This window comes from Oryctolagus cuniculus, chromosome 17 (genome assembly GCF_964237555.1).
Source record: "Oryctolagus cuniculus chromosome 17, mOryCun1.1, whole genome shotgun sequence".
Lineage (NCBI taxonomy): Eukaryota > Metazoa > Chordata > Mammalia > Lagomorpha > Leporidae > Oryctolagus > Oryctolagus cuniculus.
The window spans coordinates 21,032,641-21,056,177 of record NC_091448.1 but is presented as its reverse complement, the minus strand read 5'-3'; the positions used below and the strand labels follow the sequence as shown (position 1 = coordinate 21,056,177).

General features: G+C 63.7%; 3 protein-coding genes across 3 annotated transcripts; all 3 read right to left on the bottom strand.

Annotated features, from left to right (window-relative positions):
- Window positions 1–787: 787 nt before the first annotated feature.
- Window positions 788–3,662, bottom strand: LOC100341376 (keratin, type I cytoskeletal 16). Its single transcript, XM_002719157.5, has 8 exons — window positions 3,059–3,662; window positions 2,535–2,617; window positions 2,280–2,436; window positions 2,005–2,166; window positions 1,787–1,912; window positions 1,293–1,513; window positions 1,169–1,215; window positions 788–1,046 (listed from the first exon to the last, which is right to left on the bottom strand). Exons 1-8 carry the CDS (start codon window positions 3,575–3,577, stop codon window positions 931–933), a joined length of 1,431 nt encoding a protein of 476 aa, XP_002719203.1. The 5' UTR covers window positions 3,578–3,662; the 3' UTR covers window positions 788–930.
- Window positions 3,663–9,856: 6,194 nt separating this feature from the next.
- Window positions 9,857–14,617, bottom strand: LOC100344942 (keratin, type I cytoskeletal 17). Its single transcript, XM_002719383.5, has 8 exons — window positions 14,102–14,617; window positions 13,173–13,255; window positions 12,698–12,854; window positions 11,988–12,149; window positions 11,359–11,484; window positions 11,040–11,260; window positions 10,914–10,939; window positions 9,857–10,105 (listed from the first exon to the last, which is right to left on the bottom strand). Exons 1-8 carry the CDS (start codon window positions 14,528–14,530, stop codon window positions 10,011–10,013), a joined length of 1,299 nt encoding a protein of 432 aa, XP_002719429.1. The 5' UTR covers window positions 14,531–14,617; the 3' UTR covers window positions 9,857–10,010.
- Window positions 14,618–14,756: 139 nt separating this feature from the next.
- LOC127484396 (keratin, type I cytoskeletal 42-like) lies at window positions 14,757–22,983 on the bottom strand. Its single transcript, XM_070060702.1, has 2 exons — window positions 22,562–22,983; window positions 14,757–18,648 (listed from the first exon to the last, which is right to left on the bottom strand). The coding sequence occupies exon 2, from the start codon at window positions 17,727–17,729 to the stop codon at window positions 17,478–17,480; it is 252 nt and encodes an 83-aa protein (XP_069916803.1). The 5' UTR covers window positions 17,730–18,648; window positions 22,562–22,983; the 3' UTR covers window positions 14,757–17,477.
- Between the last annotated feature and the right edge of the window lie 554 nt (window positions 22,984–23,537).

The window sequence follows — 23,537 nt, the reverse complement described above, 5'->3', positions numbered from 1 at the left end:
ACGTGACTGAGCCATGTGGGCCGTGCGGTTAGTCGGGTGGGGTTGATTCACAGGCAGATGCCGGAGGGCACCTGGTTGTAGGCCTTGACCAAGTTCTAACAGGGCCCCAGGGAGCAGCTGTGCCCAGCCCTGGGAGGAAGGATCCCTGTGGTGGTGGCCGTGGGGACACAGAGGAGGGCCTGGGTGACAGGTGTCTCCTAGGGGACTCATCAGCACTCATGTAGCCAGCTTCAGGAAGGAGGCTACAGGGGAGCGGGGGGGAGCAGCCTGGGCAGGGAGAAGTTCCAGTTCTGCCCGTGCACCCCATCCCACCCCTGCCCCCTGCCTCCCACACGGACATCGCTGTGCGGGAATTGGGGCAAGGAGCAGAGTCGGGAGCCCAGCACTGGAGTCCTCGGGTTAAAACACAGAGCGCTATTAAAAGAAAGGCACGGGCTTGTAGCCAGACAGGACTGGAGTGGAACTCCGATCACGCCACTGCCTGCACGGTTTCCGGAAGTCATTCAGCCCCCCTGACTCCCGGGGCATGTCAACCCACAGACAGGCCAGGCACAGCCGCCTCGCAGGACTGCCCCTGGGCAACGCTGGCCAGTGTCTGTCCCTGCAGCCCACGACCACCCTCCCCGTGGCCCCCCTGGGGCCATGGAGCTGCACTGGGAAGGCCCTCCCAGCTCCCCTGAGGTCCCTGCCATCCCTGCCTCTTTCAGGCTGTGGGGCCCCAGGGGGCTCCCCGGAGGCACCTTCACCTTCCCTTCCCGTCGGCTCAGGAATGGAGATCACACAGGTATGCATCAACCAGAAAGTCAGCTTTATTAGCCCACCACCAGCGGAGGGGAGGGGGAGACAGCTGGGAACCGCGCTGGGGTGACAGGTCGGGTCCGGCCTCTAGGGGGCGAGGCCGGCGCGGGCAGGGGCTCCGGCAGAGGCGGCTCAGTTCCGGGAGCTCTGGCTCTGGCTCTGGCTCTGGCTGAAGCTGACCGAGCCCTGCTCCTTGAGGATGGGCCGGGTCTGGCGAGCGGCAGAGGTCGAGGATGAGGAAGAGAAGACTGTGGGAGAGATGGGACCTGAGCCGGCTGCAGGGCAGCGGGGACAGAGGGCTGGGGGCGCTGGGGACGGGGCCTGGCCCCCATCCCCCAGGGAACAGGCAGGGGGCCAGTCCTCAGCTTACCATCCCGAGAAGAGTAGGATTGACCTGATGCTTGCTGGGAGGAGAGGCTGTGGGCGAGAAAAGGGGGCGTTAGATGCGCAGGGACCTGGGGGGAGGGGCTGGGGTGGGCCGGGCCCGCACTCACTGGGCGTCCTCGCCCTCCAGCAGGCGGCGGTAGGTGGCGATCTCCTGCTCCAGCCGCGTCTTCACGTCCAGCAGGATCTGGTACTCCTGGCTCTGCTGCTCCATCTCGCAGCGCAGCTGTGCCAGCTGCTCCTCCACGCCGCCAATCAGCCCCTGGATCTGGGCCAGCTGCATGCAGTAGCGGCCTTTGGTCTCCTCCAGGCTGTTCTCCAGGGATGCTTTCTGCAAGAGAGAGAGAGAGAACGAATGTTTGCAGATCACGGCCCTGTCCCTCCAGGTCTTGGAGCACGTTTCCCTAGAGGTGCACGGACTTGGGCTCCCAGCTGGGTAGTGATGGCCCAGAAAACATGGAGAAAAGCTACTGCACCACTCTGGGCCTTGATGTCTCCATCTGGATAATGGGTACCACAATCCCTCCAGTCCCGTTCCAGGGAGGAGGGAGAGGGCAGTGTGGAGGGGTGGCCCTGGCGGTGACTCGGGGTTGCAGCTTCGTACCATGCTGAGCTGGGACTGCAGCTCGATCTCCAGGCCCTGGAACACCCTGCGTAGCTCGGTCACCTCGCTGCGGCCGCTCTGGATCAGTTCGCTGTTAGAGGCCACTTCCTTGTTCAGCTCCTCGGTCTGAGAGGCAAGAGAGGACCAGCGAGTGTGAGGCACTCCGGGACCCCCCTGGCTGGGGCGTCCTGCGGGGGCGCCGAGGCCCCCGGCCCCACCTTGCTCAGGAACCAGGCCTCGGCGTCTCTGCGGTTCTTCTCCGCCATCCGCTCGTACTGGTCACGCATCTCGTTGAGGATGCGGCTCAGGTCCACGCCGGGAGCAGCGTCCATCTCCACGCTGATGTCCCCGCCAGTCTGACCCCGCAGGGCAAGCATCTCCTAGAAGGGGTGGCAGGCGACACTCAGCTCAGCGGACCCCGCTCCTGGCTCCAGGTGGACCTGGGAACTCCACCAATCCAAGCTCGTACCCCCGAAGCCAGCCGCAACCCTACCTCCTCGTGGTTCTTCTTCATGTAGGCCAGCTCCTCCTTCAGGCCCTCGATCTGCGCCTCCAGGTCGGTCCTGGCCAGGGTCAGCTCGTCCAGCACCCTGCGCAGCCCGTTGATGTCGGCCTCCACGCTCTGGCGCAGGTTCAGCTCGTGCTCATATCTGGCAGGACAGATGGCGGAGTCTCAGGTTCCATCCTTGACATCTTTTGGGTGGACGGCCCACTCCCCAGACCCGCAGCCCACCCCCAGGGTGCTCACTTGGTCCTGAAGTCGTCAGCCGCCAGCCTGGCGTTGTCGATCTGCAGGATGGGCTGTGCATTCTCAAGGGTGGCCGAGATGATCTGGAGCGGGGGTGAACGGACGGGAGGCCTGGTCAGCCTTGGACCATGCCGCTCAAGGGTGAGGGGCAGAGGGGCAAAAGGAGCCTCCCCGGGGGTCACCAGTGGGCAGGTCAGGCCCTCCACTCCCCTGGCCAGAGAGGGGTGCCTTGTCCACCCATGTCAGAGTGGTAGGAGTGCACCTGTACCCCACGCCTCCCACCACTGCCACCCTGAGCTGGGAAGCCTGAGAAGCTGAGTTCTGCTACAGTGCAGGGAACGCTTGCAGGGAATCCAAGACTCAGGCCCAACCCCAGCTCCAACACAGAAATGCTCAAAAGGGACCCTCTGCTACCACTTCCCTGGGTGCCCTGGCACTCCCCTGAAGCACCTCGGTCTCCCTGTTTGCTACACAGAGGTGTCCTAAAGACCCCTCTTAGGGCTGCAGCCCCCAGCACCGCCCACCTTGCTCCGCAGCTCCTCGATGGTCCTGAAGTAGGGGCTGTAGTCTTTGACCTCAGTGGGCCGCTGCTTCTGGTACCAGTCCCGGATCTTCACCTCCAGCTCGGTGTTGGCCTCCTCCAGGGCGCGCACCTTGTCCAGGTAGGAGGCCAGGCGGTCGTTGAGGTTCTGCATGGTGATCTTCTCGTTGCCAGAGAGGAGGCCACCATCAGCACCACCAAAACCAGCACCAAAACCAGCACCGAAGCCAGCACCAAGGCCAGCACCGTATCCTCCACCATAGGCGCTACCCAGGGCGCCACCAAAGCCGCTGCTGCTGCTGAAGCCGCCACCATAGCCACCCCCGATCCCACAGGCTCCCCCAGAGGAGAAGCGGGAGGAGGAGACAGACAGGCCCCCGTAGGCGCTGGGAGCCCGGCAGGATCCTCCGGCCAGGACGGAGGACATGCGGCTGGAGCCGCCTCCGATGCCACAGGTGCCCTTCATGGAGCTGGACGTGAACTGGCGGCTGCAGGAGGTCATGGTGCCGAGAGGTGGTGCGAGAGCGAGGAGCCGGCTGAGAAGAGCGAGGTGCTGGGGAGGCTGAGAGAGGATGCTGTGGCTGCCTCAGCCCCAGATGCTTTATAGGCGCCCGGGAAGGCGGGGCCCTGCCAACTGCTGACTCCAGGCTCCCTGGGGATTTCGTCACATGGCCCGGCCCAACTTCCCACTCCAGATTATTCAGCTGGGACCGACTCACTTCGCTGTGTGCCGGTTCGAGTTCCCACCCAGATCGGGGGGTGTGGGGCTGGGAGAAAAATGCACAAACACAAATGTGTTGTGACTCAGGCTGGGCGGCCAGAAACCCGGCTCCCGTTCCTGGAGCCCCCGGGGCTGGCAGGGCCTGGGCACAGTTCACTTTGTGACAGCCGCGTCCTAGTGGGCTGTGAGTCAGAGGGACTGCCGGCCCCCCCACCCCGCGCCACGGGTGACAGCCTTCACTTAGAGATGTCAGCGATGCCTTCCTGGGGCGTCCTGGGCTGCAGCTAGGGGGCTGGCTGGGCTGTGGCTGCACTGTGCTTTGCTTGCTGTGTGCCCTGAGGCCCCTCCCCTCCCTTCCCGGGGCCTGAGTGATTAAGGAGTCCTCTCCAGTCTCTTTCCCCTGCTGGGTCTACTCCCTGTTTGAGAGACCACCTGTGAGGTGCAGAGCAGGCCCTGCAGAGCCAGTCGGGGAGGTGCTCTCCTGTTCTGGCCCCTGCTAGCTGCACAGCACAGGCAGGTCCATCAGCCCCACCAAGCCTCAGTTTTCTCATCTGTAAAAGGGGAAGACACAGCACCAGCCACAGAGGACCACCCCCCAGCCCTGCCCCTCAGCCTTCATTTCCAGTCCAGCTGCCCCCTCAAGCTCACCGCTACAGTCTGGGGTCCCCCCCACACCTCCAGGCAGGACCCTGCACCCACACGCCGCCCCCAGCATATGGCCTCTCCACTCCCCCTGCTGCCCTCACCTAATCCCGGCCACCCACCTGCACGGTGGGAGGCAGGCCCTGTCTTGCACTAATGCTGCATGTGACCCCTGACCCTGCCAGGGACTTCAGAGCCCCCGCACAGACACAGCCCCAGCTCTTTCTTCTCACGTCCCCAGTTCCCAAGACATTCAGTCATTCAGCCTTAGTCTCTGGGCCCCACCTGGCTTGGGCATGTCTCAGGGTGCCTGACATGTGCCACTCAGTTCTGCAAGCCGGTGTCACTCCTGCCGCCAGCTCAGACCAGGGCGCTGGGACACTCACAGGAGAGCTCACAGGATGCCCAGTAGCATGGACCTGACACTGGAGCCCGGCCCGCCTGCTCCCCCAGCCCGGGCCCACTCCATTGTCCTGCACCACCTTCCCTCCATGTCTCAGCACCCCCCATCTTATTATTTATTTATTTATTTATTTATTTATTTATTTATAATTCAGAGGCTGACAGAGGTCTTCCATCTACTGGTTCACTCCACACTGCCCGCAACAGCCAGGGCTGGGCCGGGCCGAAGCTGGGAGCCCGGAACTCAGTCTGGGTTTCCCACACAGGTGACAGGGAGCCAAGTTCTTGAGCCATTGCCTGCTGCCTCCCAGGGTGCACATTAGCAGGAAGTTGGAATTGCAAGTGGAGTCAGGACTCAAACTCAGGCCCTTTGGTATGGGATGCAAGTGTCCATGCAGCACCTTAAAGGCCGCACCAAATGCCCACCCTGCACCACTTTCTTGATGTGTGAATTACCCTGTCGCGGGAGGACAGAGGCCGGTTCTTCCAGAGTCGCCGGGCTTTAACCCGAGGAGTCAGGACTAGAACACGGAGCTCCAGCCTTCTCCCGGCTTCCACGCAGGCACAGGCGAGCTCCATTCTCACCCACCTCCACTCCGCCTGGCTCAAGCTCTGCCCAAGATGGGTGTGACACTGGCTGAGAACCTGGCCCAGAGCTGAGGGCTGGAAGGAGGCCAGGGGTCTGTGCACAAAGGCAGGGGGCGCTGCAGGGCTGATGCAGCGCTGACCACTGTCCTTGCTCTGCAGGGCCTCTGCGGAGGTGGAGCTGCCCCATCCTGAGTTCTGCTGGGGCAGGAGATCCTCTCCTTCCGCATAGCGGGGGCTTGTGGCAGTCACATCTCACTCTGGCCCACGGGTCACCGGCCCCAAGCCACACACGGAGCTGATGCACACACCTGCAAGGCCAGACTGGAGAAGGAGCACCATACTCTCCTCCCTGGTTCCCCCAAAGGGCAAAGGGGTCCCAGAATCTTGGACAAAGCCCCAGGGTCCAGGTGCCGGATGCCTGGAGTTCAGGTCCAAACACAGACGCATCACCCTCCGGGGAGTGAAAGATTTGCCCACGGTTAAACAGCGTGCAAGCACGGGAGCAGGAACTTGAACCCCACTGCAACTCCCAAGTCGAAGTCCACAATTAGAGGAGCAGGAACTCAAATCCATTGCAACTCCCAAGTTGAAGTCTACATGACTCTTTTTTATTTTATTTTTTTTTTAATTTGAAAGGTAGAGTTACAGACAGTGAGAGGGAGAGACAGAGAGAAAGGTCTTCCATCTGCTGGTTCACTCCCCAAATGGCCGCAACAGCCAGACCTGGGATGATCTGAAGCCAGGAGCCAGAAGCTTCTTCCAGGTCCCCTATGTGGTTACAGGACCCAAGCACTTGGGCCATCTTCTGCTGCTTTCCCAGGCCATAAGCAGAGAGCTGGATCAGAAGTGGAGCTGCTGGGACTAGACCCGGTGCCCAGATGGGATGCTGGCGCCAGCCCCAAGGTCCACATGACTCTTACAGTGGAGGGTCTGGTATCTCTTCCTCTCTGCCCCAGTCTGTACACACACACACATACACATGTGCACACGCATACACATGCGTGCACACTCACCTCCCCTCTAACTACATACTGCCCATCCCCTCCTCCCACTCTAGGACCTGTGTGGGCTGGGAAGCTACTGGAAAGTTGCCAAGTGACCCAATACGTGGTTCAGCCAGTGCCACAGATCAGATACCCACTATGTGCCCAGCACTCAGGGGTTGGGGGAGGAGGGAATGACCAGAGGCTCTGACCATACAAGAACATAGGATCTGACCTGGGAGAAAGCAGCTCACGGCAGGAACCCCTGGGGTACCCACCAGGCAGGCCACGCCCCCACTACAGGAGGCAGCTGGAGTCTCCAGCAGTAGGGGACGAGGCTGACCCTGTGAAGGGGGCTCGCAGGGAGGCCGCAGCTGGGCCTCGCAGGGTCTGAGCTGGCAGAGAAGGAGCAGGGGGCATTGCCTTCCCCCTGGAGGGTGCAGAGCACAGACTCCCGGAGCTACGGCCCTTCCAGGCAGTGGGCTCCTGCCTCCCTCTGGCCCCGCCCCATCCCAGCTGTAAAGTCATGTCATGGCTCAGTCGGCCGGGAAGCCTCATTGGCCAATACCACGCTGAGACTTGCCGGGTTTCCCAAACCTGACTGGTCATCAGAATCCCCTGCCTCCTCCCGCCCGGCTCCCAACCCCTGCATCAGCATCGCCAGGACAAGCCTGGTCCTGGGGCTGTTTTACAAGCTCCCCAGGGGGTTCTCAGGCTGGAGAGGCAGGAGGCAGCCCAAGGGGCAGGGGTGGGAGGGGTTGCAGGGAGGCTGAGAGGAGAGAGGCTGCTGCAGGGCCCCCAGCCCTGGCGGGGAGTCCAGAACCACAGGCTCCTGGGCAGGAGGAAGTTGTAGAGCCCCACTGAGCCAGGACAGCCCTACCTGGAGTCAGGGCGAGCAGGGCTGAGAGCCTGAGCAAGCCCTTGGGCCTCCCTGGGCCTCAGCTTCTGTCTCTGCGAAATGGGAGCAGCAGATTAGAGGACGAGAGGTTAACAACCTGGCGGACCCCTGGCTACCACTGCATTTCCTCGACAGGTGCTTCTAAAGGCCCCGCCACGTGCTGAGCGTGGCTCTGAGCACTCGGACCCAGAGGACGGGAGAGAGGAGCCTCCAGACACCCAGTGTGGGGGCAGAGGGTGGGAAAGACAGCCCATTACCACGTGGTCCGACTGCAAGGGGGACCAGGGGCCGGAAGGGGACCGAGAAGCGGGGTCCCCAGGGCTGAGCAATTGTCCACTCCAGGCTCTGGCCCTGTGACGGGCCCGCCTGTCCCCTCAGCTCCCCAAAGCGGGATGACCTAAGACTGTGCCCTGCTTGCACTCTAGACTGGAGCCTCCCTCAGGCCCCTCGGGGTAGGCCCTGTCCCTCTGGGGCAGGCCAGCGGGGTCCTCCTTGCCCTGCGACACCGCGGACAGGGCGCTCCCCCAGCCACCTGCCTCCCTGTAGGGAACATGGCAGGGTCAGTCCCTGCCAGGGTATCAGTGTGGGGAAGAGGGGTCCCTGGGAAGCAGGTGTGTGTGTGTGCGTGTGTGTGTAAAACAGGATGCTGTGGGCGGGGTGAGTGTGAGTGCATTAAGTCCTCACGGAGTCCCATTGCTGAGCCCCCCCAGCCAGCCACAGGCACATGTCCCCAACCACCTGGGTCTGCTCAGGGTGCCTGGACAAGGCCACCAAGCTTCCCCACCCTACCCCCTGGGGACCCCAGTGTCGCAGCCGCTGCTTTCTGGTTCAGCTCTCCTGGCACACCTGGGTGCTCCCCTGTTCTGGCCACCTCAGCCCTCCCAACACTCATTTTGGGGGAGGGGCTTCCTCCCAGCAGAGGGGCACAGTCAGACTACTCGCCCTGTCTCCAAGGATGGACCCCCAGAGTCCACGGTAGGGAAAGAGCCAGGCGGGGCAGGAGGTGGAGCGCGGGGTGCCCGCCCCTCCCACGCCCTGCTGCACCCCCGACACGCCAGGCTGCGGAGAAGAGCTGAGTCACTGCTCTCGGAGTCTCAGTGGCCCCATCCACACAATGGGGCGCCTCTCCCAGAGCCCCCGCTCGCTGTGGCTGTCGCTCCAATGAATGAGCTCACCCTCCAGGATGAGCCATCCGTGGCCTAGGGCCGGTTCTTCTGGTCCTGGCTAGATGCCGGTGCAGGGTCTGGGGGAAATAGCGCCTCCTTCCTGCCTGCCCCCCATCCCGCCCATGCCACGTTCACTGCCAGGCCTCTGAGAGGCACCAGCCTCTGGCGGAACAGATCCTGTCGCTGCTTTGCGCCCTGCAGGTGCCACTGTGGCGGGAACCTCCGGCTGCCAGAAGGCACTCTGGCTGGGGGTGGAAGTCCGCAGCTTCTCCCACCCCTCCTACAACCTGTGGCTCCCACAGCCGAGAGAGGGCCCTCGGCTCACCCCAGCAGGCTCACCCCAGGGTCAGCGCTCCTGCCCGGCCCCCACCTTGCAGACCCAGCCTCTCCTCCAGGCCCCAGGCCAGAGAGGGTGTTACAGGGCCTGCTCGGATTCCACAGCAGCCCAGATCCCCGGCTTGGCAGTTGGGTGGGGGCACCTCCTCTTATTAGCCCCTTCTGCCGCACCCCCCGCCCACCTCGGAGAAAGCCAGGAAAGCAGGGTGCCCCACCCAGCAGCTTCCGGATTTACTCGAAGGAGGATGTCCAGGTATGGGGCTCGCCCGCCTCCCCGAGGAACTGGGCTGGGGCTCAGAGGGTCCCAGCGTGGTCAGGGCACACGGCCCCTCCTCCTCTTCCCCAGGATGTAGTTTCCCACCCTCCCTCATGCCACCCACCTTCAGGTAGGGAACCAGAGGAGGCCAGACTGCCAGGGAGGCAGTCACACTCCCCCCACCCCTACAGCAGCCGTCTGAGCCACCTGACCACAGGGAGCTGCCTGACCAACTGAGAGAGGCCCCACCCTCTCTCCCACACCTGGCAGGGTTGTAGCCATCCCCAGAAGCACAGGCTCTGGCTCCCTGTTCCCAGGGTGGGGGCAACAGGAGCCCCTCTTGAGTTTCCTGAGACTCACCCAGCTACCTGGGCCCTCGCCTGCAACCCCCATACCTACCCACCCCACCTTGGTGCCTCTCCCAGTCCCGCCCACCTCCAGCTCCCTCTGGAGGAGGAGCAATTGATCAGATGATTCGGCCGGCACCAGAGATCTTGTCCATTTATGGAGGAGAAATGAGGCTCAAGGAGGGGACTGCCTGACCTCCCGAGCCGTGGAGCCATCCGGGACAAGACAGAGCTCCTGGGACCACCCCGATATGCCTCATCCCCCTGGGGTCCAGCCCAGCCTGAGCCACCCTCCTGCCGGTCCCAGTCCACTCTCAACCTCGATCTGAGCTGACCCCGACCTCCAAGTCAATATCCAGTGTCCAGAGACTGCCCCTCTCATCCTCCCAGCCCACTCCTTTGTCACCAGTGCCCACTTCAGTGGCCAAGATGAGGACACATCTCACATGTGAGGCAACAAACTTTATTGGTGTCAGGCAGAGGGAGGTGAGGGAGGGACTGAAGCGAGGACTGAGGCTGGAGAGGCTAGGGGCTGCTGGGTGGAGGGCGGGTCTGCCTCCCCGCCGCCTGGGGACTGTCCAGGGGGAGACGAGTCCTTAGCGGGTGGTCTGGTGCACCTGCTCGCGGGAGGAGATGACCTTGCCGTCCTGGACCTCTTCCACAATGGTGCGCACCTGGCGGGTGGTCACGGCTACAGGGGAGACAGACACCTGGAGGTGGGTGGGGGGCCGAGGGGCCCTTGCCCAGCCCCCAGCCCCCTGAGTTGGGGCCAGTTCTCTTCCCAGTCCTCTCCCTGCTTCTGTGAATGCCTCTGGTGGCCCCTCAACCTCACAGCAGACACACATCGCTCCTCCCCTTGCCACAACCTCCCTTCTTCCTATGTCCACTGGTGCCTTGCATGGGTCTTGCATTTAACTCTGACCCATCAGTGGCCTGTAAGAAGACCACGTAGACAGACCCCTGTGGACAGGATGCTGCCTGAACCCTGTCCCAGCAGTCTCCAGGGCTGATCCCCATCAGACTGGGCTCTCCAGCACAACCCCCAGGCCCCCATCACCCCCAGGAGAGTGGGAACCCAGGGCTATGGTCCAATCTTCCCCATCAGACTGGGGTCTAGAGGGCAAGGACCAGGTCCCCAGGTCCCACCAGGCTGCAGGCCCCAGAGCCAGGACTGCTCCTGCCCATCTGTATGGCTTCAAGAGCAAAGCTCATGAGACTGTGTCCCTGTCACCCCATCAGATGAGTCCCAGACCCAGGACCACATCTCCTCCATCAGACTAGGACCTCCAGGGTAACAAACTTTATTGGTGCTCCCTGCCCTCTCCACAACCCGTCAGATCTGATGGCATCTCTCTCACATGACCCAACCCTGAACCCTAACGGGTCCCTGACCTAAGCCCTCATTTCCGGGAACTCCTTAGGGACCCCGCCCAGCAGTGCGCAGGGGGTTGCCTGGCCCATGCACCCCGCCCCCAGCCCTCAGGCACTGAGATCCTTACGTTCTTTTGGCTTGTACTGAGTCAGGCTGCAAAAAGAGAGAGAGAGAGAGAGAGATTAGATGTGGGTCTGAGACAGCCTCACCCCCAGCCCAGAGGCCCCCAGCCCCGGCCCCGGCCCCCACTCACTGGGCGTCCTCGCCCTCCAGCAGGCGGCGGTAGGTGGCGATCTCCTGCTCCAGCCGCGTCTTCACGTCCAGCAGGATCCTGTACTCCTGGTTCTGCTGCTCCATATCACAGCGCAGCTGTGCCAGCTGCTCCTCCACGCTGCCAATCAGCCCCTGGATCTGGGACAGCTGCACGCAGTAGCGGTTCTCTGTCTCCGCCAGGCTGCCCTCCAGGGATGCTTTCTGCAAGGGGGGAGAGAGAGAGGGTCAGAGATTGATGAAGCTGCTCCTTCCCTCTGTGCTTGCCCCAGGCCCAGCCCCAGGCCTGGCGGTGCTCCTACCATGCTGAGCTGGGACTGCAGCTCGATCTCCAAGGCCTGCATGGAGCGCCGCAGCTCCGAGATCTCGCTCTTGCCACTCTGCAGCAGCTCGCTGTTGGTGGCTACCTCGCGGTTCAGCTCCTCCGTCTGCAGACGAGACAGCACAGGCAGCCTGAGTCCCCTCCCGGAGACAGCCAGCACCGTGGGCTCCCCTCAGCCCCGAGGGCCGCCTTCCTGGCCTCCCCTGAGCCTCCCAGCCTCCTCCCAAAACTGACGGCCTCTTCTCACCAGCTTCCCACTTCCCAAAGCCCAGGAGCTGGCCCTTTGAAATGTTAGCGTTTGATGGTGAATCCCTTTAAGAGGGAGCCAGCCAGGATGCACAGCCCAGCCCAGTCCTGGCGCTCGTTCCCGACTCAGGGAGCGTGGAAGCAACCCCTGCTCCCGCCTTCATTCCATGGGCGCCCCCCACCCATCCCCCGATTCCGGTTCAGCTTAGCTCCACGTCTGTTGATGCAATGGGTGGTCCTGATCCCTAGGTCCCATCTCCGAGGCCGGGACACCCGCAGGGGCCAGGTGTTCAGCTTCCTGTTGGAGCTCAGGGCCCTGCCTCCCCAGCCCGGGCAAGGCCTCTGGGCTGCAGCAGCCCATACCTTGGTGAAGAACCAGTCCTCGGCGTCCTTGCGGTTCTTCTCCGCCATCTTCTCGTACTGGTCACGCATCTCAGACAGGATGCGGCTCAGGTCCACGCCAGGGGCGGCGTCCATCTCCACGTTGATCTCGCCACCCACCTGGCCTCGCAGGGAGTTCATCTCCTATGGAGGAGGGGCAGTGGGTGTGGGTGTCTGGGATGAGGACTCCTCGTTTGTCCTGTTTAGCCTCTACCTTCTGACCCCCCCAATGATTTTTGTACATTTGCCCTGTACAGGCCCTGCCTCCACCATTAGACTATGTCTCCCCCAACAGACTGAAGACTCTCTGAAGATAAAATCTAATTAGTATTAGGCCGGTGTCCCCACTTCCTCCTCTAACTCCCATACATCTCTGCGAGGTCCAGATGTGAAGATTTGAGCTGAGACAGGATTTGGCCTCATCTGTCCCCAGCCCTCAGGCAGGAGTCCAACAGAGGCAGGAAGGCTTCTGCAGGCCCTTGGAGGCCCCTGAGGTGCAGGCAGCGGTGGAGGGGGCTGCCCTGCACACTGGCTCTGGACCCCAGAGCCAGGGCTCTGCAGGCAGGGCAGCCCTGGGCAATGATGAGCCCGGCGCCTGCTCTGCTCCCTCCCACAGCATCAGCCTTGGCCCAGCCCCAGGGCCCTGCCGCCCCCTGCCCAGCCTCCTTGACCTGCTGCCCCAGCCTGCCCACCTCCTCGTGGTTCTTCTTCATGTAGGCCAGCTCCTCCTTGAGATTCTCAATCTGCATCTCCAGGTCAGCTCTGGCCAGGGTCAGCTCGTCCAGCACCCTGCGCAGCCCATTGATGTCGGCCTCCACGCTCAGGCGCAGGGCCTGCTCCGTCTCAAACCTGACGTGGGAACCGGATGCTTCAGTCCAGGCTGCATGCACTCACAGGTGGAGCCCCTGACCCCTCGCCTGCCCTTTGCCAGGGCTCTGAGGGCTTGTGTGGGACCCACCCGGCCTCCTGGCTTCTCTCCTCTTCCCCCACCTCACCTCCCCTCCCCTCTGACACCCGTCTGAACCCAGTGACCTTTGCTGTATCTTGGGCTGAAAAGTGAGCTCCCAGCAGCCCCTCGGAACACCCCTCCCCAACTCCTAGACCTTGCCCCAAGCAGCCCAGGAGCCCTGGGGTGGGGAGGGTGCCTCCAGCCCAGCCCGGACTCACTTTGTGCGGAAGTCATCGGCAGCCAGACGGGCGTTGTCAATCTGCAGCAGGATGTTGGCGTTATCCACGGTGGCTGTGAGGATCTGGAACACAAGGGAGGCGTCAGGTGGCAGAGGCTCAGTCCAGACCAGGCTTCTGAGGTGGTCTCCCTGCCCCAGTCAGGGTGGGATGCCTTGCCTTTCCCAGACCCCTCCCTTCCCGCCCAGCCTCTCCCCTGCAGGGTGCTGCAGCAAGCGGAGCCTGAGGGGCTGAAAACCACTTCCTCCACCCACCCGCCACCACCTGCTTCCCCCACCACGGGCTGGAGCCTGGCCCAGCCCCCCAGGAGTGCAGGGAACCAGAGAGGCACAGGGGCGTGTCCCCAGGCCAGCGATGGGGAGAAGATGTGACAGTCTCCTGCTGCACGGCCAGCAAGCCTGCCCCTGAGAGTCTCCCCCAAAGGAGGCTAAAGGTGCCCTTAGCACACCGGAAGCCACGCCCCTGCTAAGCCCCAACCCTGGGCTCTGGCAAGCAGCCATGCTCCCCCCATCAGGGACTCTCTGAGCCCCCACCTTCAGGGGCAGTAAGGGATGACGAAGCCAAGAGAGCTCCCAGACTAGGCACACAGGAGGCCTTCCCCACTCGGCCCCACCCCCGTCTCCGGCCTGCTGCCCCCGGCAGGTGCTTTCAGACAACGGAGGCACCTACACACCCAGTGCCCACCCCGCCGCCAGCCCAGCCTTCCAATGCAGCCTCGTGTTTTATCTGACAACCACACGCAGTGGCAAGGCCCCTCGTGATGGGCAAAGCGTGTCTCCGAGGGGCTTGTCCCTGGCCCAGCAGGCAGCAGCTTAGCTGTCTGAGGCCCTGCTGCGGCCTCCGGCTGGACGCCAGGCCTTCACCTAGGGCAGGGGCTATGGGGGAGAAGTCATGGGCACCAACAAGCCCACCTTGTTCTTCAGGTCCTCGATGGTCTTCCAGTAGTGGCTGTAGTCGGGGGCGGGCCCTGGAGCCCGCTTCTGGTACCAGTCCCGGATCTTCACCTCCAGCTCGGTGTTGGCCTCCTCCAGGGCGCGCACCTTGTCCAGGTAGGAGGCCAGGCGGTCGTTGAGGTTCTGCATGGTGGCCTTCTCGCCACCGGCCAGCAGGCCGTCTCCGCCACCAAAGCTGCCGCCATAGCTGCCGCCCGAGCCGAAGCTGTAGCAGCTGGAGTAGTTGCTGCTCCCCAGGGCGCCAGCCAGGCCGCCCGCAGACCCCAGCCTGCAGGAGCCGGCGCCCAGGCTGCCCGACACCCGACAGGAGGTGCGGGACGAGCCCCCCAGGCCGGAGGAGCCCTTGATGGAGCTGGAGGAGGTGAACTGGCGGATGGTGGTGGTCATGGCAGCAGCGGCCGGCGGCAGGCGTGGGGCGAGAGGGCTGGAGAGGAGGCAAGAGTTGCCGAGGTGCGTGGTGCTGCCGGGGCTCGCCTGCTCCCTTTATAGGCCGGCGAGTGGGCGTAGCGATTACAACAGGCGCGCTCCGCTGTTTCCATTCCCCTGGGCTTTCATCACCCCTGGCGCCCGGCCAGCTCCCAGGTGGCTGCGGCCCCCTCCCCTCCCATCATGGGGCTTTGCCTCCTTTCGCCGAACCCCTGTGCTGGGCGGCTACATGTGCGTGTGTGTGTGTCTCTGGTCCCGGGCCCGTCACCTGTGATTCAGGCAGGCCCTCCAGCTACGCTTTCCCATGACCTAATACGGACAAGAGGAGCAGGCATGACGTCACCGTCACCCAGCCCTCCCGGGCTGCTGCCACCCCAGCCCAGCCCACCTGGATGCCGGGGGCAGGTGGAGAAATGGGGCAGGAAGTCAGGCAGCCCCCGCCCTCTCCACACACAGGGCGGCCCAGCACCAAGCGCCCACCTGCCCTGGCAACTGGACCTAAATCCACCAGGCCACCGCCCAACACGGGAGCCCCGGCAGCCTCAGGACACCAGCCCAGGTCACAGAGCAGGAAACGGGGGCTGGGGTGACGGATGCAGTATCCACCGCCCCTCCTGGCCCCACAGCGGGGCATGCGGGCTGCCCCTTCACCCACAGGGAGCTCCAGGAGCGGGGAATGCACCCAGGGGCCCAGCCTCCATCTGGTCAGGTTTCTGACCCCGTCCCATCCCTAGGACCCCTGGGTGGCCCAGCTTCCTCTTGCAAGCCTTTCCCTATGTGCCTCTGACAGGTGGGGGTCCTGGGCTGGGGCAGGCAAAGGGGTGCTTGGCTGTGGGATGGGGAGCGGGGTTGGGGGATGTGGGGGTAACAGGAGATCTGTTCCCCCTTCTACACCCAAGAGGCCTCAGAGAGGGGTACAAAGCCTAAAGACAGGCTCTTCCTGGAGCCCCTCCCAGGGCGGGCTGCACGCCCCACCCCAGGGCCCACCCCGCCCTGCACCCCATCCCCAGCCGTGCCTGGGTCCCGGGGTCCCGGCAGGCCCTGCTGGGCGGAATGTGGTCGTGTTTCAGTCTGCCGATGGCTTCTACCTCCCAGACAGGCCCAGACAGCCCCCGCCAGCAGCCGAGAGATTCCCCAAGAACCTCGCGGCTGCCAAGCCACCAAAACAAACAGGACGCCCCCCACGCTCGCACACGCCCCCGAGCCAGGCAGAGCCGGTCTGGTTCCCTGGGCTGGCTCATTGCTGCCGCCCCCTGTCATTCATCAGGGCCCTGGACTGGTCCTGTGGAAACCCCCCTGCCCAGCCCCTCTCCCTCTGCTCTGGAACCCGCCCTGGGCTGAGGCAAGAAGCCCTGTGTAACAGGTGTGGTCCCCGGAAAGTCTGTGGGGCCAACCACAGAATCAGGGACCCACAGACTGATTCTTAGAAACCTCCCTGGCCTGGCAGACGGTCCCACGCCTCCACCCTCAATTCTTCCGCCTCCTTCCCCCGCGTCCGCCCGGGGCCCCGTGGTGGGCCGGGCAGCCTGGCAGTGGCGAGCCGACCGCAGAGGATCAATAACCTCTCCCCCTCCCCCAGTGCCGCAGCGCCCACCACAAATCACACGCGGACTGCACTTCAGGCCAAGCTTGAATCGTGGTCACTGGGGGAGACCCAGGAGGCCCCCTGGGTGGGGGCTGCAGGAAGTGGAGACAGAAAGCCACAGCTCGTGGGTGGGGTGCAGACGGGTACATGGGGCACAGCAGCGAGGGCTGGGAGCTGGGGGCCCTGGCTGCCCCGTGGTGCTCCAGGCAGGCCAGGCTGTCACACAGAAGGGGCCTCAGTGGGTGCACAGTGCACCTGCTTGTGGGACAAGACCACCTGGCCGGGACTTCCTCCATGACGGTGCAGTCCTGGCGGCTGCTCACCACGACTGCAGGCGGAGGAGGACGGGGGCACAGGAGCCTCAGGTAGGAGCCCCTATCCCACCCACCAGCCTAGCAGGTCCCCTCCCCTCCCACCCGGAGGGGTTCTCAGCCACTCCTTCCTTCTGGATCCACAGGGCCCCTCCTGTGAGCAGGGCAGGGCCGGCTCTTACCTTCCCAGGTGGGCTGGGAAACCACAGACCAGGAGTACTGGTGGCCAGGCTACAGGGAGGGAGACCAGCCTGGACCCCTGGGAGCACTGCTGGGGAGGAGCAGCAGCTGGGGTGGCCTGGGCAGAGGGGAGAGGGAAATCACAGCTGGGGGTGCGCAGAAAAGAACAGCTCAGGCCAACGGTCACAAGGAGCAGCGAGACCAGCCCCAGCCCGGCAGAAGGCCCGGTGGCATTTTGTGGCCACTTTGCGGCTCCTAAGCCAGGATTTACAAGGAGAAGCTAAGCAAGTGGTTTTATGTTTCCATATCCTGAAGGGCCCAACTGAAGGAGGCGGTTAAAGCAAGAGAGGCTGTGGTTAGACTGCAGATGGACTCCGCCATGGTCATGGAGCAAGACTCTGGAGCTCGTGACTAAGCACTCGGGACGCTCTCAGCCTTTGCCACCGGCCCACGAGCCAGACGGCCTCCCACCTGCCCCACAGCACAGCCTGGGTAAGGGCGTCACCAACAACAGTCATCCCAGCCAGAAACCGGGGTCATAGGTATCCACTCCTCCGTGTGTTCTTTCAGCATCTATGGAGCCCTGACTGTGAGCCACTCCCACCAGGGCCAGGCACCCAGCCTGCTGTTTCCAGCTCTACCTCTCCTCTGCGGGCAGGGCCTTCGATTCCCCGCCCCCAGCCCCTCCCACCCGCAGAGCTCCTCAGCCTCCCCAGGGGCCCCCCAGCCCCACCCTGACCTCTGCACACGTTCTGCATACCCCGCCTCTGGCAGTTCCCTCCCTGGCTCCCCGCAGCCCACCCTGGGCAGACCCCAGCCTGCATTCTCAGTCTCACCTCCCGAAAACCTCATGGCCTTTGGGGAAAGCAGCCGTAGCCCCCACTCGCAGGGCGTCCTCGCCCTCCAGCGGGCGGCGGGCGGCGGCGATCACCGGCCCCAGCCGCGTCTTCTCGTCCAGCAGCACCTGGTACTCCTGGCTCTGCCACTCCGCATCCCAGCACAGCTGACACAGCTGCTGCTCCACGCCGCCCATCAGCCCCTGCAGCTGCGCCCCGGCCCCGTAGCGCACCCCCATCTCGGCCATGCTGTTCTCCAGCGACACTTTCTGGGGCCTGTGAGAGAGGTGGCACAGCCCAGAGAGGGCCCGATCTGTGTGGGGCTGTGGATCACCCCGGGGTGATGTGGACAAAGAGGACAGAGGCCTTGCCGTGCAAAGCGGGGACCGGAGCTCCGTCCCCAGGTTCTGCACAGAGCCGCGGAGTTCGGTGACGTCGGCACCGCTGCTCTGTGGGGCCTCCCTCGGTGTCGGGGGCCACCTCGCAAATCAGCTCCTCCATCTGCAAGACAGGGGCAGGGACAGGGCACCCCACCCTGGGTAACTCTCAGAACTACCCCGCCCCCCTCCCGGTCTGTGTGGTCCCAAAGGCTCCTGCCCTCAGTCACCTTCAAGCCCATGGTGGAGCTTCTGGAATCTACTTGCGATTGTGCAGGCACTTGCAATCGTGGTTCCTGCCACGCACAGCGCTCAGAGACAGGCACCAGTTTTATCCTTTCCATGCCGGGCACCATCCCTGGGACTCCACGGAGCCTCGGTATGAGTTACCAGGGATGAGAGTGCCGGACACAAATACACACGCCCTAGGAACACGCGTGGAGGGGAGCCCTCACCCAGCTGTGGAAACCTGGACCTCCTCCCCAAGCCTCTCTGGTTGCCACGTTTCACACCTAGCGCAGTGGCTGGCCCAGCTGGGTTTCCGAAAGTGCTTCCAGCTGGCCCAGTAAGCAGGTCTGCGAGCGTCCCAGGCGCACCTGCACGCAGCACCTGCGCCCACACGGCCGCCCACCGTGCTGAAGAACCAGTCCTTGGCGCCCTTGAGGTTCTCTGCCACCTTCCCGTGCTGGTCACGCATCTCGTTCAGGATGCGGCTCAGGTCCACACCAGGGGTGGCGTCCATCTCCACGCTGCCGTCACCGCCCGCCTGGCCTTGCAGGGTGGTCATTTCCTGGGCAGAGAGAACAGTAGCTCACCCAGGGCCACCCTGGGAAGAGGCCCTGGAGCTTGTCTTGGGGAGACTAGTGCAGAGATGGACAGACAGACAGGCCAGCAGCGCCTCACCCTGAAGTCAGGAGGCAGATGCTGTCAGATCTCGCACCGAGGGGCCACGGAAATCAACAATCTCCCTGACACGCCCTGAGGGGACAAGGGGTCCTCTCCCCATCACAGCAAAGGAGAGCACTGGCAACTGCACTCAGCGCCCTGACCACCGGGTCCCCACTGCCCACCCCAAGGCACAGCCTTGCAATCAGAGCTGGGCCCCTGCTGGAGGGAAGCAGTGTGGAGCCAACCTCAAAGTCAAGACCCCTGCCCTCAGCTCAGGCCAGCCCGGGGTCAGCTGAGCGGGAAGGCACAGTACAGGGGGACACCGGGCCTCCTGAGGCCCCCAGCACAGCCTAGATCAATCCCGGGGGTGAGCCTGGGGCTCCCAGGAGCTCTCTGGCAAAGGAGGCAGGAAAGGTGTCAGGGAGGTGGAGTCAGACCTGGTCGCGCACCTGACGGGAAGCCGCTGTGCAGCCTGGGATAAATCCTGAACCCCGCTGAGCCTCCGTTTCTTCAATGGTAAAGAGGGAAGCACGTGGCTTTCTCCCAGCGGGCTGCGGGTACCAGTGCAGGAAGTGCCGCAAGCCGGGCCAGTGTCCCTGTTGCTATGACGATTGCTATAAGCCTTAATGACAATAATTAGCACTGTGTGTTCTTAGATTCACTCCCTCATTAGTTAAGTGTCACCACACAGTTGGCTGAGCCTCAAGGGACGAGGGTGATAGTTCTGGGAAGAGGGACCTCTTGTCAGAGTCAAGGCCAGGGCAGGGTCAGGGACCCACCAGAGCCGGGAACCGGATGGAGCAGTGTCTGGCCTGCCTTGGCCTCGCCTCCTCGGGGCTCTTCCTCAGGTCGGCCAGCTGCTCCCTGAGGCTTTCGATCTGCACCTCCAGGTCAGGCCTGGCCAGGGCCAGCTTGTCCAGCACCCTGCACAGCTCATACACAGGTTTGGCTGCGAGGTGTGGGTCATGGAGAGCCGCAGCAGGCCGAGCCCAGGGCCCACCTCCGGGCGCCCCGGGGCAGCCCAGAAGCCCAACCCCACTTGGTGCGGAAGTCATCGAAGTCGCCAGCCACCAGGTGGGCACTGACAATCTGCAGCACGAGGCTGCCAGGATCTGGGAGAGACAGGGACGTGGAGAGACGCTTCCCAGAGGGACCCTGCCACACCCTTCTCACTGCCAGTGAGGATGATGAGGGTCCCTGTGGTCTCCTCTCAGATCCCTGCTAGGAATTTCAGGGGCCCACCCCAGACCCTCGGGGGGCTCACAGAGTGGTGGGGCTACAATGCCAGGCACAGGTCCGCAGGGATGCCAGGAGAGAGACTTCTGCACCCACCTCCTACTCGCTCTCACTCCTCTTTCCCAACTAGATGCACTTCTAGGCTCAGGTGCTCCCTCCTCCAGGAAGCCCTCCTGGACTCCGGTGTCCTCTCCCTGCTCATCTCTCTCTCTCATTCCACTTCTCCAGGTTGTGTGATTTTAGACCCATTTCCATGACTTTCCGGTTCTTTCCTCCCCCGCTAGACTCTGCACTCCAAGGGGACAAAGCCATGTCTGTCTCGTTCTTTGGAATCCTCAGCCCTGGGCACGGCGCCCGGCCCAGTGCTGGCCCCCAGGGAACCTTTGCTTAATTAAATGATTAATTAGTTAGCTGATTGACTGATGAGGTTTTGGCTGGCCCCGCCTCAGACCTAGGGCAAAGTTCCCTCTTCCCACAGTTCATCTGGGTGGCTGCAAGGAGAGCGGGAAGGGAGGGGCCCTGGAAGGAGCAGGGGCTGTTGTCTCCACTGGAAACGCCCCCAGAGGCTCCAGCTGGGGGGGGGGGGCGCTGGGAGGCAGAGGAGAGCCCGGCCCCTCCAGGCTGCCCAGCAGGAGCAGGGGCATGGAGCCCGGGGTAGAGGGGAGCTGGCCTAGGAGCAAGAAGGTCCAACAGGCTGAGCCCAGGGCCGGTGCATTACCCCTCCCCACCGCCCCGGGCCTCAGTCTGCAGCCTACACCCGCCTCTGTGCTCTGGAGGCTGATTGGACGCAGCCCAGCCTGGGTGAGGAGGGGGCTGTGGGTCCAGGGGAGGAGCCCGGCACGTGGCGCCCTAGGAGCAGGGGCCGGGGGTGAGGAGCTGGCTGACCCCAAAGCTCCGAGCGCTGACTCACCAGGGCTGCCCGGCTTCCCCGCCGCCTGACCAAGCCCAGTATCTGATCTGGCACCGCCAGGCATTCTGCTTCCAAAGGGAAACTGCAGGAATCCCCTGCCCGGTGGAGGTCCCGGGCAGGAGCAGGCAAAGCCCCTCGCAGGGCAGCTCCAAGCCCAACTCTCCACCCAGGAAGCTGCACAGGCCACCCCGCCTGGGGGGCAGCCAGGCCCCAGCCTGCTCCACTCACCCCTTCAACTCTCACCTCCCCCTGGGGGCTGCAACACAGGGCAGGTCTGTGCAGAAGATCCAAGGGGCTACTTCTACAGAATGCCAAGGCCTTTGTTCTTAGGGGGCACGAGAGGGTGTGTGCTGTCTCCTCCGTCAGACTAGCTTAGTCTAGGTGGAAAAGCACAGCTCCTGACCTCAGGGATTCCACAGTTAGCAAGGGGAGACCCGACCCCAGAATGACCATCCTGGAGGGAGCATGGGGGACCCATGACAAAAGTGGCCATGAAGACTATAAAGAACACGATGAACAGGGCATAGCCTGGACCCCAAAATGTCAGAGGGGCCCCAAGGTCTGGGGATAGAAGGCAAGTGCCATCCATCCAGGAGGACTGCCTGGAGGAGGTGAGACAGGTAGGGCAGCAGTGTTAGAGCAGATTGCAATAGCAAGAGATTCAGGACAAGCGTTTGGTGCAGCAGTGAAGGTTCTGCTTGGGACATCTGCGTCCCGTATCAGAACGCCTGGTTCCAGCCCCAGCCCCGCTTCCCATTCCAGCTTCCTGCTAACGCACACCCGGGGCTCCAGCCGTTGGGTCCCTGCCTCCCACATGGGAGACCCAGACGGAGTTCCAGACTCCTGCCTTCAGCCTGGCCCAGCCCCACTTGTTGCAGGCATTTGAGAAGTAGATCAGTGGCTGCAAGAGCTCGCTCTCGCTCTCGCTCTCGCTCTCATAAATGAAAATGAATCTACAAAAGAAGAGCCAGCGTCGTCTCCCAGCAGCCACCCGGGTCCACCCCATCTCCACACCGTGGCCACGCTTGCTCTCCACCTAGACCATGGTTGCGAAGGTTTCCCCTGTCTCCTCCAGCACCTGCCCCAGTGCGGCCCCAGGAAGGGCAGTCTGCTCTGGCAACCTCCAGGCCTGGGATCAGAGACGGCCGCAGGGCCGGGTCCGGAGCAAGGAAGTGAATGAAGGAGAGACTGAACGATGGGCGCAGGTTGCAGCGGGGATGGACGGAGCCAGAGCCGACAGGAAGGGCCGAGGAGAGCAGGTGCGGGCAGGACGCGCCCACCTGGCCCCGCAGATCTTCAAGTAGGGGCTGCGCTCGTGGGCGGGCCCGGGGCCCTGTTTCTGGTGCCTCTCACAGATCTTCGGCTCCAGGTCAGTGTTGGCCTCTTCCAGGGCACACACATTGTCCAGATCAGAGGCCAGGCTGAGGCTCTGCACGGTCTCCTCACTGCCTCCCAGCAGGGCATCCGAGACGCCAAAGCTGGAGCCCAAGTCCCCACCCAGGTTGCAGGAGTAGCCCCCACCGTAGCCACCCCCAAGCTTGCTGAGAAGCGGGACAAGGTGACGGACATGCTGCCACAGCTGCCAGCTCCCAGGAGGCTGGGGCCCTGCAGGCGCCCCCCGCAAGGGCGCAGGAAGTCCAGGAGGACCCCCCGTGTGGCACGCACGCACCCTTGTTGGAGCCGGAGCTTGAGAACTGGCGGATGCTGCAGCCGGTGGCAGCCACGGCGTCCACGGGTGGAGTGCAGGGTCTGGTCCTGACACAGCCTGCTTTTACGCAGTGACCGCTCAACGCCCCGTTGTCTGCTTGGGAACAAATTTGGTGTTGGAGCTGCTGCCCAGGGGCAGGGTGAACCTCGTCCTCATGCATTTAGGCTGAGCTCATTGTCGGCGGGGGGGGAGGGGGTGCCGGAGAGCCCGGCCCTGGGAGCCAGAAAGGCCCAGAACCAGGCTCCACAGGCCCCAGGGACCAGGCAGCTAGTCAGCCCCCTACCCAGCATTCCTGGTTGTGGCCCTGATAGAGACCCCTGCCTGCCCCTTCCCTGGGGGGATTCCAAGTCCAGAGAGGAGACCCAGCCCCGCCCGGGCTGGGGGAGTCCCTGCATCTGAGCAGAACAAACCAGGCGGGCTGCAGGCCCTACATTTGCGGAACTCCTTTGTGAACGGGGGGACTTCCTCTCTCCCAAGGGCTTTGAGAGACTCTGGAGAGAACATGAGCAAAGGGAGGTGGGGCGGGGGTTGGGGCAGGGGGCAGGGAGGCCTTGGGGAGGCTCCCAGCCACGCCCCTGTCCCCGAGCCAGCACCCCTGCCAGGGAGCCGCGGGATCGCATCCTGGCGCTGGCACCGCCCAGTGCAGCCAGGAGATTACCCGCTGATCTTGGTGGCGCTAATGATTTCGGCGCTGCCAGGACGCACAGCTCTGTGCCGGGCCTGTCTGAATGGGGAGCCTCCTGGGGCAGCCAGGGCCTGAGGGACAGGGCAGGGACGGGCGGCGCACGGGTGGCCTGGGCGCTCTGCCCACACGTGGGGACAGGGAGGGAATCAGGTTTTCCATGTGGCCTGAAGTTCCCATGACGAGGCTAGACTGCAGGAAGGACTTCCTGCTTAGAGAGGAGGTGGTCCCTCCTGGGAAGGGGCCCCTCACCTG

What these genes read in the sequence shown, in the direction of transcription:
- LOC100341376 (XM_002719157.5), bottom strand. Translation starts at nt 3,577, where the DNA reads ATGACCTCCTGCAGCCGCCAGTTCACGTCCAGCTCCATGAAGGGCACC. An exon ending in GCTGACGACTTCAGGACCAA is followed by an intron (nt 2,437 to 2,534) that starts GTGAGCACCCTG and finishes CTGTCCTGCCAG; the next exon opens with ATATGAGCACGAGCTGAACC. An exon ending in CTGGAGGGCGAGGACGCCCA is followed by an intron (nt 1,216 to 1,292) that starts GTGAGTGCGGGC and finishes TCTCGCCCACAG; the next exon opens with CCTCTCCTCCCAGCAAGCAT.
- LOC100344942 (XM_002719383.5), bottom strand. Translation starts at nt 14,530, where the DNA reads ATGACCACCACCATCCGCCAGTTCACCTCCTCCAGCTCCATCAAGGGC. An exon ending in TGCAGTCCCAGCTCAGCATG is followed by an intron (nt 11,261 to 11,358) that starts GTAGGAGCACCG and finishes CCCCCCTTGCAG; the next exon opens with AAAGCATCCCTGGAGGGCAG. An exon ending in CTGGAGGGCGAGGACGCCCA is followed by an intron (nt 10,940 to 11,039) that starts GTGAGTGGGGGC and finishes CTCTTTTTGCAG; the next exon opens with CCTGACTCAGTACAAGCCAA.
- LOC127484396 (XM_070060702.1), bottom strand. Translation starts at nt 17,729, where the DNA reads ATGGCCGAGATGGGGGTGCGCTACGGGGCCGGGGCGCAGCTGCAGGGG.